This window comes from Rhincodon typus, chromosome 6 (genome assembly GCF_021869965.1).
Source record: "Rhincodon typus isolate 14 chromosome 6, sRhiTyp1.1, whole genome shotgun sequence".
In the NCBI taxonomy this organism is placed as follows: Eukaryota; Metazoa; Chordata; class Chondrichthyes; order Orectolobiformes; family Rhincodontidae; genus Rhincodon; species Rhincodon typus.
Genome location: NC_063337.1, coordinates 20,120,961 through 20,135,001, shown reverse-complemented (window position 1 = coordinate 20,135,001; position 14,041 = coordinate 20,120,961). Strand labels below are relative to the sequence as shown.

Genomic DNA, 14,041 nt, shown 5'->3' with positions numbered 1-14,041 from the left:
CATTAGTTGGCTATGATAGATTGGGCAACTTAATTAAAAGAATGATGGTGAATAGGCTAATATTTAAGGAGCCAATACATGCATCTCAACAGTTATACATTTCCTTTTGGTGCAAAAACACAACAGAATAAGTGTCCATACCATGGCTAAGAAATGAAATGAAGGACAGTATTAGAATGAAGGAGGAGTCACATAAAATTGCTAGAAAAGTTAACAAACCTCAGGATTGTGATCAGTTTAGAATTCAGCAAAGGACTACCAAGATATTGATGAAGAGGGGTAAAACAGAATATGAGAGGAAACTTTCAAGAATCAGAAAATTGAATCATAAAAACTTCTATAACTATGTGTAAAGAAAAAGATCAGTGAAGACAAGTGCAAAACAGGAGAATTGATAATGGAGAATAAGGAAATGAGGAGCAATTCAACTACTTTAGTTTTGTCTTAATGGAAGGAAGCATAAATAGCTTTCCAAAAATACTCAGGAGCCAAGTGATTGGTGAGAAGGAGGATTTGAATGAAACTAGTAAAATGCTGGAGAAGTTATTGAAACTGAATCTGATAAATCCTTGCGGCCTGATAATTTATGCGTGTATTATGTCGGCTCTTTAAATATTAGCTGTTGCCTACCATTATTCTTTTAATGAAGTTATCCAGTCTATCATAGCCAACTAATATCTCATACTTTTGTAGTTTCCCTTGTTTAGGCTTAGGGTTCCTGCTTCGGATTTGTCACTTTGCATCCCAATGATGGATTGTATAATGGTATAGTCATGTTACATGAAAATAGTGAATGTGTTAATTGCCATTCCAAAATTCTGTAGATTCTAGAGTAGTCCCTGAAGATTGGAGGGTGGCAAATGTAACCCTACTATTTAAAAAAGGAGAGAGGGAGGAAACAGGAAATAATAGAACCGTCAGCCTAATATCAGTAAAAGGGAAAATGTTTGGGTCTATTCCAGGATGTAATAACAGGACGCTGAGAAAACATAAACAAATTGGACACAGTCAACATGGTTTTATGAAGGGTAAATTTTGTTTGATGAAACTACTGAAATTTCAAAAAACTGGAGATCATTGAGGTAACTAGTAGAATAGACAAGGGAGGACCAGCAGATGTGGTGAGTTATTTGGATTTTCAGAAAGCTTTTGATAACTCCCACAAAAGAGGTAAGTGTGCAAAATTAAAAGACACAATTTTGGACGTAATATCCAATGTTTCCTCTAAGCTGCGTGTGCAGTCACTCTGACGTTCTGTGCATGGCAATCAGCATGCCAACGTAGATCACAGAATTGACTTCTGGTTCTAGAAATCGTTGCTGCGCATGAACCTCGGAGTCTGTGCTGAATGAAAAATAAATTAGAAGGAATGCTGATGGTATAGATGGGAATTGTTAGCAGACAGGAAATAATAGGAATAAATGAGGCCTTTTTCGAGTGAAAGGAATGTGCAACGGGGATCAATTCCTGGGCTTTAGTTATTTACGGTATATGTCATTGATTAAATGAGGGAATTAAATTTGATATTTCCAATTTGCTGAGGACACAAAACAGCGTGGGACTGTGAGTCATGAGGTAGATGTAAAAAGGCTTCAAGTCTGTTTGAACAGGTTGAGTGAGTGGGCAAATACTTGGCAGATGTAGTGTAATGTAAATAGAGTTACAGAGATTTCCAGCATAGAAAGAGGCCCTTTGGCCCATCATACCTGCACTGATCAAGTAATAACCTACACTAATCCTACATCTTAGCACTTGGCCATAGCCCATTATGTTATGCATCTCAAATGTTTATCACAGAACTTCTTAAATGCTGTGAAGGTTTCTGTCCAAATCAACCTTACAAGCAATGAGTTCCAGATACTCCCTACCCTCTGGGTTAAAGTACATTTCCTCAAATATCCTCTTAGACCCCCCCCCCCCGCCCTTTTCCTTATATCTATAGTCCCTAGTTATTAACTTATCTAGGAAGGGGAAATATTTCTTCCTATCAATACTGTCCATGCCCCTCATAATTTTGTACACCTAAATCAAGTCCCCCTTCAGCCTTCGATATTTGAAAGAAAGCAACCCCAGCCCTTCCAGGCTGTCTTCAGAGCTGAAACACGCCAATCCAGGCAACATCATTCTGCACCCTCTCTAGTGCAGTGACCAGAACTGCGTGCTCTGTGGCCTAACTAATAAATTCTTCCTGAGAACCCAAGTCATTGCTAAACAAGTGCTGCTTGATCACAATGTTGATGACATCTTCCATCACAGTGGTATGGTTTTTGACTGAACACATGGTAGTCTGAAAAAAAAATTCAGTCCTACAGAATCCACTGCCACCCAAGAAGAAACAGCAGGAAGAAAAACCCCATGCAGACAATTGAGAATATGTCTCAAAATATCCAGCAGCTTAAAAACACGCAGTGCCTGCCACCTTCTGTGGAAATAGCTGCTTGCAATAAAAAAGCTGAAGGAACCATAACCACTGTGAGCATGTCTGTAAAACCTCAAATCAGCTATGAACATTGAAATCAAAAGCTGGTGAAGTCTTTACGATTTTGGCAGGTTTTTCAATACATTTGCCTTATACAGATAGTAGATTATTCGTAAGGAATCTTCAGATAGTTTATTAAGTTTGTTGAGAAGCAGCAGTCTAGATATGATACATTAGTTATTTGGAAAAAAAAAATACAACCATGACAATAAGGTGGTTCACTGATACCTGAGGGTGAACCCGCTGTCAGCACACCATGTGATAATCTCATTATAGTTGTGACGGCAGCTTCCTGCGCTGTAGCTGAAATGTTAGGGAGCATTTCCCTGGGTCTTTCCTCAATCTTCTCTGGTTCATATCCCATCTGAAGAAGACAGCTCCCTGACAAGCACTACCTGTTGAGAACAGCCCTCTGATCCTGAGCACTTTTTGATATACATGTTGGTAGCTTAGACGATGTTAATCACTCATTTCAATCATCAAACAAGTGGACACATGACTGTGACTCAAGACATCAACATAACTGTTCCCCACTTGCCCACCTTCATCTGAAGGTTAGCTTTTGTTCTTTTTGAGAACAAAACTTTTATTTTTCTAATCACTGTATTGATAATAGGGTGCCAAATGACGTAACCAAATAGAACATCATGGCCTTGGTGGTGTTTATTGTCACCTTCCTTTTGTCTTATTGATGAGAAATTGTTCATGTTTAGAGAAAGCAAGTAACTGCTATAACCAGTTAAATAAGATCATATGCTACATGGGAATTACTGGAAAAAATTCAATTTTAAAGGGAACCCACTTTCCAACAAGACCAAACAATATCTCACAGAGAAATCAGAATACCAGGATACAGAGGCCGATATTTCACACCAGATATGAGTTGGATCCATTAGAGAACAGTATAAAATGCTGTACTTAAAAAGGAAATTCTAAGATGAAAAGCTAAAAGAAGACTTAAAATGCTGTGTTAAGCAAATGAGCATGGTTTTAATTGTTTAAAAAATCAGGAAAAATCTTTGTTACGAAAATACAAACTCATGAAGAGAATAACAAAAATAGCAGTATATATTGACGAATGAAAATGGAAAAATTGAAATCAGAAAAAATTCTTATTCAATTGAAATTATTGTCTTGAAATACAATGCTTTAGGACGGATATATTAGCCTCAGAGAGAGTACAATGTAGGTTTACAAAATGATCCCTGGACTTCAGAGCTTTAGTTATGAGGAGAGATTATACCAATTAGGCCTGTTTTCTCCAGAATTAAGCAGGCTAAGGGGTGATCTGATCAATGTCTTCAAGATAGTAACAGATAAAGATAAATTATTTCTACTGGTTGGGGATTCTAGAACTAAAGGATATAATCTGACAATTAGGGCCAAACTGTTCAGGAAAAATGTCAGAAAGTGCTTCAACTAACAAAGGTTTGAAACTCTGCCACAAGTAGTTGTTGATGCTAGATCAGTTGTTAGTTTTAAATCTCAGAGAGATTTTTTTTTTTTGTTAAGCAAAGGTATTAAAGTATTAAGGTACATGGAGAAAAGGCAAGTATATGAAGTTAGTGCAAAGATCAGCCATGATCTCAATGAATGATGGAACAGGCTTGAATGGCTGAATGGCCTACACCTGTCCTATGTTCCCATGTAAGACCATTTTTTCAATGTGAGACGATACAAAAAACCCAGAGATGACAGGGAATGTAACCTCTATAGCACTGACAACTATAACTTTTCAACTTTAATGAACAGAATTTAAGGAAGATTTCTGAAAAGCAAAACGTAAAGAGAGAACTCAAACTCTTTATAAAGACAGCAAAACTGAGGATAATCCTTTATTGGCAATTCATCTTCATTATATAGTAATTAAAGAAAATACTGACACATTTGAAGGACCTGCTTAAGGAGACTGAACATTTAACACAATGTTTTAACTTTTACAATCAGTTCCAATGAAAAGTAAAATCAGTTACATTTACAAAAAAGAATTCCTTGTAACAACTTCCAAACAAAATTATTCAAATAAGAGAAGCAGCAGAAGTTAAATACACTGAGAAGGAAGAAAGATATTAAACTTCCAAAATCACAAATCCTTCAAATTAGGAAATTAACTAGATTATATGGAAGAGACAATTTGTGCAATATGAAATTGGTTTAGGATTACAGAAGAAACAAGGCAAATTACTCTGTAAGAGTCTGATTGCACACCATGTTTTAAAGTGACAAAATTAACAGAAGAGAAATAGATGACAATTTAACAATTACTTAAGTACCAATCATATAATGGAGAAAGCATGATTTAGCAGAAGAACACAACTAACTGAGGAACCTGTTGACAATTTTATTAATGGTCTTTACACCTCATCAGATTTTTGTAATAATGGTGATATACAACCAGAATCACCTTGTGAGAGAATTATTATCTGACTTTCTGATACATCTCTTTTAACTGTTAGAATCAAAAGAGGATATCATATTGGAAACAGCTATCCAAATAGTAGTGGAAGCTGAAATTTTAAAACTGCACAAGTGAATAATAGGGACAAAAAGCTAATCTGGTTTAAGAAGCTCATCAGACTTCATCACCTTTCTAAGATACAAGAACAATGAAACATCACACAATGGACAAACACAAAATATATTTATTCTTAGTATTTACCCTGGGCTGAACGTTAAATACTTTGGCAAACTGTTATTTTTGTTGAGCTTCTCTTTAGGAGGTTTCTTTACAGGAGGCCAAGCAGGTCTTCTCATGCTGTCATCCCAAACTCACCTCATTAACTACAACCATTCCCCAATGATGCCCCTCTCATCCAATGTTAGCCCAATCCCCCTACTTGTTGTAGCCGGAAGTTCTCATCACTGTTGGGATATCCTGGGAATCCCGGCATCACAGCAGCTCAATTTTCAAAGGCCATTGTACACCCAGTTAAGCACTGTCAGTTTGGAGTTGCCCTGCACCTTTAAATATGGGAGAGTATGGGATGCTGATACCCTGCTTTGCAGACAGGGACTTGGAGCGCCTGGTCAACAGTATGGTACAGAGGAGGGATGTACTTTTTCCGTAGGACTGGCAGAGTAGGCCACAACACCAGACCAGGCCAACCTGGTCCAAGGTTATCACCTGGATCAGGACAGTCTCAGCCATCTTGAGGAACACCCAACATTGCAGGAAGAAGATCAATGACTTTCTCCGCTCCACCAGGGTAAGTCCTACCATACTGCCTCTGCTACTTCTCCCTCACTCCACTGCTTCTACTGCACACACCTCCCACCGAGGCTTGTACTCTACCACTCACAATTTGATGTAATATCTTCCCAACTCACTCTTACCTACCCAATTTGCTTGTACCACTATCTCTGCACTGCCTATCGGGAAACCTCACCGTCTTTCCCCCAGCAGCACTTAGTACAACAGCTGTGTCACCCACTTTCATCTCATTCAATCTGTCCTTTATTCTCAGTCCTGGAGAAAACAGCCCAAACCAGGCAGGAACAGCCAGTACTGGTGGTTGGGAGCCCAAAATTTGGCTCCTCACTCCCTATGAGGGGAGGAAGCTGACCCCAAACACCTTCAGTATCCGAATGACTGTGCTCAAATCCTTGAATTGCTACCAGAGGTTGCCCTTGACTCAGCAGAATGAGACAAAGATTGAGTGTGTATACTCTCAGGAATTTTGTTCAAGGTGGACAATTGGTGCAAAAGTGCATTCATGAAGATTCACTGCAAGAAGTGAACTCTCCAAGCAAGAGTTGAATGGGAGAGGCTAAAGGTTGTAGGTCAAGAGGGCAACCTGCAGTTGAGACCAGCAGCTGAGTGACAGCATGAACCAGAGCGTGATACGAGTGCAGGAAAGGATTGGTGAATAGGTTTGGTGAATCATAGAGATCTCACAGTGGGGAAGGAGGCCATTTGCCCCATCAGGTCTACAGTGACCTTCCAAAGAGCATCCCACCTATCCCATGACCCCAATTTACAATGGCTAATCCAACTAACCAGCACATTTTTGGACATCCTTGGAATATATCTAGTCTTTAAAGGAAGGTCTTCCGTTTGTATCTAGGTCACCATGTTGGTTTCTTTCTTCCTTTTTCTTTCCTTACAAATAGTTGCTTAATCGAAAGACTGATAGTAGTGCTTTTTTTTTACTTTATAAAAACAAAATATCACTGTAAAGCGTGAAGACAAGGGAATCTAGAGTAATTAATTTATAAATTAAAAATGATAGTGATGTGCATGTTTGACAAAGGCCAATAAGAAGGATTGGTAGCAGTGTTCTGTGGACGGGTCACTGGACCCGAAATGTTAACTCTGTTGTTTTCTTCACAGATGCTGCCAGACCTGCTGAGCTTTTCCAGCAACTTCTGTTTTTCTTGTTGGTAGCAGTAACTCTGTTCAAGATGTCCCAGGTCACGTAATATTAAAAATTGTGAGAGCAGTGAGGACTTTGCCAATGATAAGGTCAGGGTACTATACTGCCTGCTGTATGATAATCAAGTGCTGAGCTACAATGTATGTCAATCCACCAACCCATGGAGAACTGTAAGAAATACACTGAATGGAACTTCAGCATTTTGTATCTAGAAGTATAATATTTTAAAATTTCTGGGTACCAGAATAACATCTAATTGTAACTGTCCTACTTAACAGGAATGAGTTCATTTTTGTATTGACCTAACTGCTAGTAGGCGTGCAAATTGCCAGGATCTAGTGGAGAGTCACTTTGAAGCATCTCTCAAACAAGACAATTTCTGTTTGAACCCGACCAACTTGTGAGGAGATCCATGTAAAATACAATATAGAAACGGAACCAGAAATTTATTTTTATCTCTAAGAAAACCAAAACTTCAAAAGCATGTTTTTTTGTCGTAAGAAAGGGAATGCACCATTGGCCCATTTTGTTAGTTTTGAAACTAAGGCGGCTTTTTAAACAAGTAACGAAAATTTTACAAGTACCGGATTTAGTTTAGCAATCAGATGTGTTATCTTCAAATAAAGATCACTCATATTATATAATATGATATAAATTAAATAATTTTAAAACCTGGGACTGTGAAATAACAACTTTAAAAAAGTTCAGAGATAGTAGGAACTACCGATGCTGGAGTCTGAGATAACAAAGTGTAGAGCTGGATGAACACAGCAGGCCAGGCAGCATCAGAGGAGCAGGAAACCTGACGTTTCGAGTCTGGACCCTTCTTCAGAACTGTTTCTTTGTACGGAATAACCCGCCGGGGGATCTACAATTCCCAGGGGTCCACGCGCCGGTTACCGTGGCGACCACGGGCGCCGCCGCCATCTTGTGAAACCGCACGGTTGCCGCAGCAACGGGCGCCGCCGAAGAAGACCCTGTTTGTGAGGAATTGAGGAAAGCAACCATCCTTCAAAAGTTTAATATAGTGAGAAGCCGCTGATCAGAAGATGGGTCAGGATTACTACACTGTCCTGGGGATTATTAGGAACGCAACGAACGCTGATATTAAGAAAGCGTGAGTGATTTTATCGGTCCTTACCAAGCACAGTGGGACCGGAGCCGGTTATTTGGCTCAAACCTGTTCCAACATTTCAGTAAGATCATGGCTAATTTGCCTGCTTTGTTTCCATCCCCCTAAGGTAACAGATCTGGTTGCCAGACAATTTGGTGCACCCTGTCTAAATAACAAAATCAGAGGAATGGTCTGAGAAAGGGTCACCAGTCCCGAAACGTTAACTCTGTTTTTTCCTTCACAGATGCTGCCAGACCTGCTGAGCTTTTCCAGCAACTTTGTTTTGAACAAAATCAGGGCCTTTTAACTTTAGGTTTTCCAGGAGTTAAAACTAAAATTCTGATCCCCATTCAATGTTTAAACATTTTGGAACTCCTGCTGTATTCATTGTCCAGGGTTAGCTGGAAGTCACCGCATTGTTTTGCCCCACGTCCGTTAGTATGTTTGGTTAACCCAAATGCTATTGATTAATGCAAATCAGGGCAGGACTTATACACTTAATGGTAGGGCCCTGTGGAGTATTGCCGAGCAAGGAGACCTTGGAGTGGAGTTTCACAGTTCCTTGAAGGTGGAGTTGCAGGTAGACTGGGTAGTGAAGAAGGTGCTTGGTAGGCTTGCCTTTATTAGAGTTGGGATGTCACGTTGTGTCTGTACAGGGCATTGGTTAGACCATTTTTGGAATACTGCGTGCAATTCTGGTCTCCCTGCTATGGGAAAGATGTTGTCAAACTTGAAAAGGGTTCAGAAAAGATTTACAAGGATATTGCCAGGGTTGGAGAGTTTCAGCTGTAGGGAGAGGCTGAATAGGCTAGGACTATTTCACCTGCAGGATCGGAGGCTCAGAGATAACCTTATAAAGGTTTAGAAAGTCATGATGGGCATTGATAGGGTGAATAGCCAAGGTCTTTTTCCCAGGGTGCTTTTTCAAGTAGAAACCAACAGTTATACTCCTGAGAAGAAAACGCTGATTGGTAGAGATATTGCCATAGTGAGTACACCAATTAATGATGATTGATAGTTCTGTGTTGTGTGTTTCAGCAACAGGTAAAGTTAGCTGTTTCACGCTGCTACTTTGCAGTAGCAATATAATCAGTAAAATAAAACAAGAAATGTGGATGCTGGAGATTTGGCAGCATATGTGAAGAGAAAACAGTGTTATCAGTTCAAGTCCAGTGATTCTTCTTCAGAATCTTCTCCACAGAGGCTGCCAGACGTGATGAATTTCTACAGCAATTTCTGTTTTTGTTTATTGCAATATAAGTGAGGGGCAGGTCATGCCTCACAAGTCTTATTGAATTCTTTGAGGATGTGACAAAACACATCGTTGAAGGTAGTGCAGTGGATGTGGTGTATATGGATTTTAGCAAGGCATTCGATAAGGTTCCACATGGTAGGCTCATTCAGAAAGTAAGGAGGCATAGGATTCAGGGAAATTTGGCTGTCTGGAATCAAAACTGGCTGTCCAATAGAAGACAGAGGGTGGTAGTAGATGGGAAGTATTCAGCCTGGAGCTCGGTGACCAGTGGTGTTCCACAGGGATCTGTTCTGGGACCTCTGCTCTTTGTGATCTTTATAAATGTGGGGGTTAGTAAGTTTGCCAATGACACGAAGGTTGATGGAGTTGTGGACAGCGTGGAGGGCTGTTGTAGGTTGCAACAGGACATTGACAGAATGCAGAGCTGGGCAAAGAGGTGGCAGATGGAATTCAACCCAGAAGAGTGTGAAGTGATTCATTTTGGAAGGTTGAATTTGAATGCAGAATACAGGGTTAATGTCAGGATTCTCGGCAGTGTGGAGGAACAGAGGGATCTTGGGGTCCACGTCCATAGATCCCTCAAAGTTGCTATCCAAGTTGATAAGGTTGTAAAGAGGCGTATGGTGTGTTGGCTTTCATTGGCAGGGGAATTGAGTTTAAGAGCTGTGAGGTTGTGCTGCACTCTATAAAATTCTGGTTAGACCACACTTGGAATATTGTGTTCAGTTCTGGTCACCACATTGTAGGAAAGATGTGGAAGCTTTAGAGAGGATGCAGAGGAGATTTACCAGAATGCTGCCTGGACTGGAGGGCAGATCTTATGAGGAAAGGTTGAGGGAGCTAGGGCTTTTTTCATTGGAGCGAAGAAGGATGAGAGGTGACTTGATAGAGGTTTACAAGATGTTGAGAGGCATAGATAGAGCGGATAGTCAGAGACTTTTTCCTAGGGCAGAAATGACTATTACGAGGGGGCATAATTTTAACGTGATTGGGGGAAGGTATAAGGGAGATGTCAGAGGTAGGTTCTTCATACAGAGAGTGGTGGGCGTGTGGAATGCGCTGCCGGCAGTGGTCGTGGAGTCAGATACTTTAGAGACTTTTAAGCGACTCTTGGATAGGCACATGGAGGATAGTAAGATGTAGGGTATGCAGGGTAGATTGATCTTAGTAGGATAGTAGGTTGGCACAACATCGTGGGCCGAAGGGCCTGTACTGTGCTGTACTGTTCTATGTTCTATGTTCTGTGTTTAAGTAGTGTTCACCACTAGCAGACTGCTGCTGTCAAGACAAAAAAACACACTCCGTTTATCACACAAATAAGTAATGTGTTATTTGAATTTCAGTGGCAGTATGATGCCAATTATATGGGCCATAAGCCCCAAAGACTGGCTGATTTGTATCAAACAGCATATTCCTTGGTTGGTTGTAGTAAGCAAAGTACTGACCATACCCAAAACATGCAACACCATGTCCAACATTAGATGTTATTCTACAATTGGACGTCTGTTCATAACCTTGCATGTGTGACAAGTTACACTAATAACAACTTTAGTATTGTTGGCCAGGCTTATAGTGCACTTGCATGTATAAATACAATTAGAAAACTGTGCTTATTTCAACTCAACAAATTAAGTAACAGCTGTTTGCTGGTTAATTTCTCAGGGCAATACCCTGAAGAAGCACAATCAACCTGTCTCGTTTAAAGTTTAAACAAAGCCTGGCAATTGATGGCCAATCATCGTTATTTGGCACATTCTCCACGGCACTGCCACCACCAGAGTCCACTTGCTATCCAATCAGTACTCTCCTGTCGTGCAGTATAACTGTTGATTTTCCCCTTGAATTGATATTTTCTTGCAAATTGTTCTATGACTCCAAGACAAAATGTGTCATTACTGATGTTTCTCATCGCTGGAGTGAGAATGATCTAGTATTAATTATCCTTTGTGGAAGAGTGTTCCATACTTTTACCACACTGTGTGTGGAGAAGTGTTTTCTAATTTCACACCTGAAAGATCTGGTTCTAATCTGTATTCAAGGTGCCCATTTATACACTTCCCATCCAATGAAAATAGATTCTCTCCATTTACTATATCTATTCCATGTACTATCATGAACTTTTTATCAGGGCAGTTAAAAAGTTGGTTAATATGAACTTTGAGACCTTACATTTTATAAATAGAGTCATAATGTATAAAAACAAGGAAGTTATGATGAAACTTTATCAAACATTGGTTCAGCCCCAACCTGTCTACTGTTCCCAATTCTGGGATTCACATGTTAGAAAGCATGTGAAGGCTTTAGAGGGGCAGAGAGAAGATTTAGAAAGATGTTTCTGAAGTTGGTTGACTTGATTACATGGATAGTTTCATAAAACTATGACTATTCTCCTTAGAGAAGGGAAGGTTGACAGATGATTTGACATAAGTGCTTGACAGATGGCCTAGATGAAATGGATAGAGGGAATCTGTTTACCTTGGCCAAAGTGGGAGAACTGGAGGACAGCGATTTAAAGCGAATAACAAAAGAATCAGCAACAGCATTAAGCAAAATATTTACACAGCAAGTGTTTACAATCCAAATACATTGCCTGAGAGTGAGATAGAGACAGATTCAATCATGATAGGAAGGATGTTGTGAAAAGGGTTTAGAGAAGATTTATAAGGATGTTGCCAGGATTGGAGGGTGTGCGCTATAGGGAGAGCCTGAATAGGATGGGGCTATTTTCCCTGGAGCGTTGGAGGCTGAGGGGTGACCTTATTGAGATTTATAAAATCATGAGGGTAAATAGACAAAGTCTTTTCCCCGGAGTGGGGCGGGGTGTCCAAAATTAGAGGGCATAGGTTTAAGGTGAGAGGGGAAAGATTCAAAAGGGACCTAAGGGGCAACTTTTTCATGCTGAGAGTTGTGCATGTAGGAATGAGCTGCTAGAGGAAATGGTGGAGACTGGTACAATTACAACATTTAAAAGGCATCTGAATGGGTATATGAATAGGAAAGGTTTAGAGAGATATGGGCCAGATGTTGGCAAATGGATCTAGATTTATTTAGGATATCTAGTCGGCGTGGACAAGTTGGGCCGAAGGGTCTGTTTCTGTGCTGTACATCTCTATGACTGTATGACTTTGAACTGGAGGAGAAAGAAAATGTGTGCTACAAGGAAAGAGCTGGGGAGTAGAACTAGTGATTTTTTTTCTTGCGGAGAGCTGGCATGGACATAATGTGTTGAATGGCCTGTTTCTGTGCTGTAATTGATGTATGAATTTATCCCTGAGTCTCTTGAATTCCATGGCATACAACCCCATTTTGTGTAATCTGTAATCATATCTTAACCCTTGTATTCCAGGTAACAATCTAGTAACTTCACACTGGTATCCCAACATTGCAGCTATGTCCTTCCCTAGCTGTGGGTCTGTTCTGAAAAAGGTTCACTGGACCTGAAACATTACCTCTGCTTTCTCTCCGTGGATGCTGCCAGACCTGCTGAGGTTCTCCAGTGATTTCTGTTTTTGTGTCAGCGGAGGGTAGAGCTACTTATAGTAAGGTGCCGGAGTGTGAGATTACAGGTGAGGGACACCCCCTTTCCTGCACCCTTAAAATATTTCTGTTGTTTTGTGATTCACATTTTATGACACTATCAATGATACAAAAATGAGAAAGTAGTTTAATTCTCTTCCATTTTGCATTAATACATTAAGATACCATACCACTTGCATAAATTTTTAGTAAATTTAGGAAAATTATTCTTCATGAATTGTATTTATTAATGAATCAATTCTAGTCATTCCATTTTTATGCCCTTTTTGCTTGAAAATAAACACTTTTGCTTTTCCTCCTGTTGTAGTCAGTTGAATTTGTTGGAAAATTATTCAAGGATCTTCATTTTCCTTTGACTTATCATTTCTAATTTCTATATATTTTGCAACAGTGGCAGGTTTATTTGACAACTAATTAATACAAACGGATAATAGGTGACACTAACAAATGGAATTAGTTATATCAAGTTTTATGTTCGATAAACACATGTATTTGCCCATCGTCAGCATTTCACAATATTCCTACAGGGTTATCCAGATATAAATGGTGTTGTGGAAATCAATAATTTTAATGCCACCAATAATTCAGGTTCAAATTTATCTCAAATTGCTCCAATCATTGTTGGCACATGCACACAGTGGTATCTGTGGCTAGTGCTCTCAATTGGCATGATACCTACATTTAGATGTTTTATGGACCGAGAAGAACAAATAGAAAGGAGCAGATTATATCTTGCCATTCTAAGGATTCCATTGTGTAAATTATAGCACTATTTTAGACTGCAGGCCTTGTTTTGAAATCCCTCCAGGCTCCTGCAGCCTTATAGATCGAGGTGTTCTGCTAATTTTGCCCACTTGAACATTCCTGATTTAAGTTACTCCATTGTTAGCTGTGCCAGGACCCCAAGTTTTGCCTTATTGTTCACCTCTGCCTTTCTATCTCTCTTTCCTTCTTAACATGTCCTTAAATACATATATCTTTGAGCAAGTTGTTGGTCATAGAGTCATAGAGATCTACAGCACAAAAAAAGGTCCTTCGGCCCATCATGTCTGTGCTGGTCAAAAACAACTGCCCAACTATTATAATCCCATTTTCCAGCACTTGACCCATAGCCTTGTATGTCTTAGCATCGCAAGTGCACATCTAAATACCTCTTAAATGTAATGAGGACTTCTGTTTCTACCACCCTTACAGGCACTGAGTTCCAGATTTGCAACACCCTCTGGGTGAAAAAGTTTTTCTTTACATCTCCTCTAAACCTTCTGTCTCTTACTTTAAATCTA

At 39.7% G+C, this 14,041-nt stretch overlaps 1 protein-coding gene across 3 annotated transcripts in view; it reads left to right on the top strand.

The window, feature by feature from the left end:
* The first annotated feature begins 7,858 nt into the window (after positions 1-7,858).
* dnajb13 (DnaJ heat shock protein family (Hsp40) member B13) overlaps positions 7,859-14,041 on the top strand; it is a 43,256-nt gene continuing 37,073 nt past the window's right edge. For all 3 annotated transcript variants that reach the window (XR_007262220.1, XM_020509782.2, XM_048597631.1), the window contains exon 1: positions 7,859-7,969. Coding sequence is in view for 2 of the 3 variants with exons in the window: in XM_020509782.2 (XP_020365371.1) it covers positions 7,902-7,969 (68 nt within the window). In the remaining variant the exon portion in view is untranslated. The remainder of the gene's footprint in view (positions 7,970-14,041) is intronic.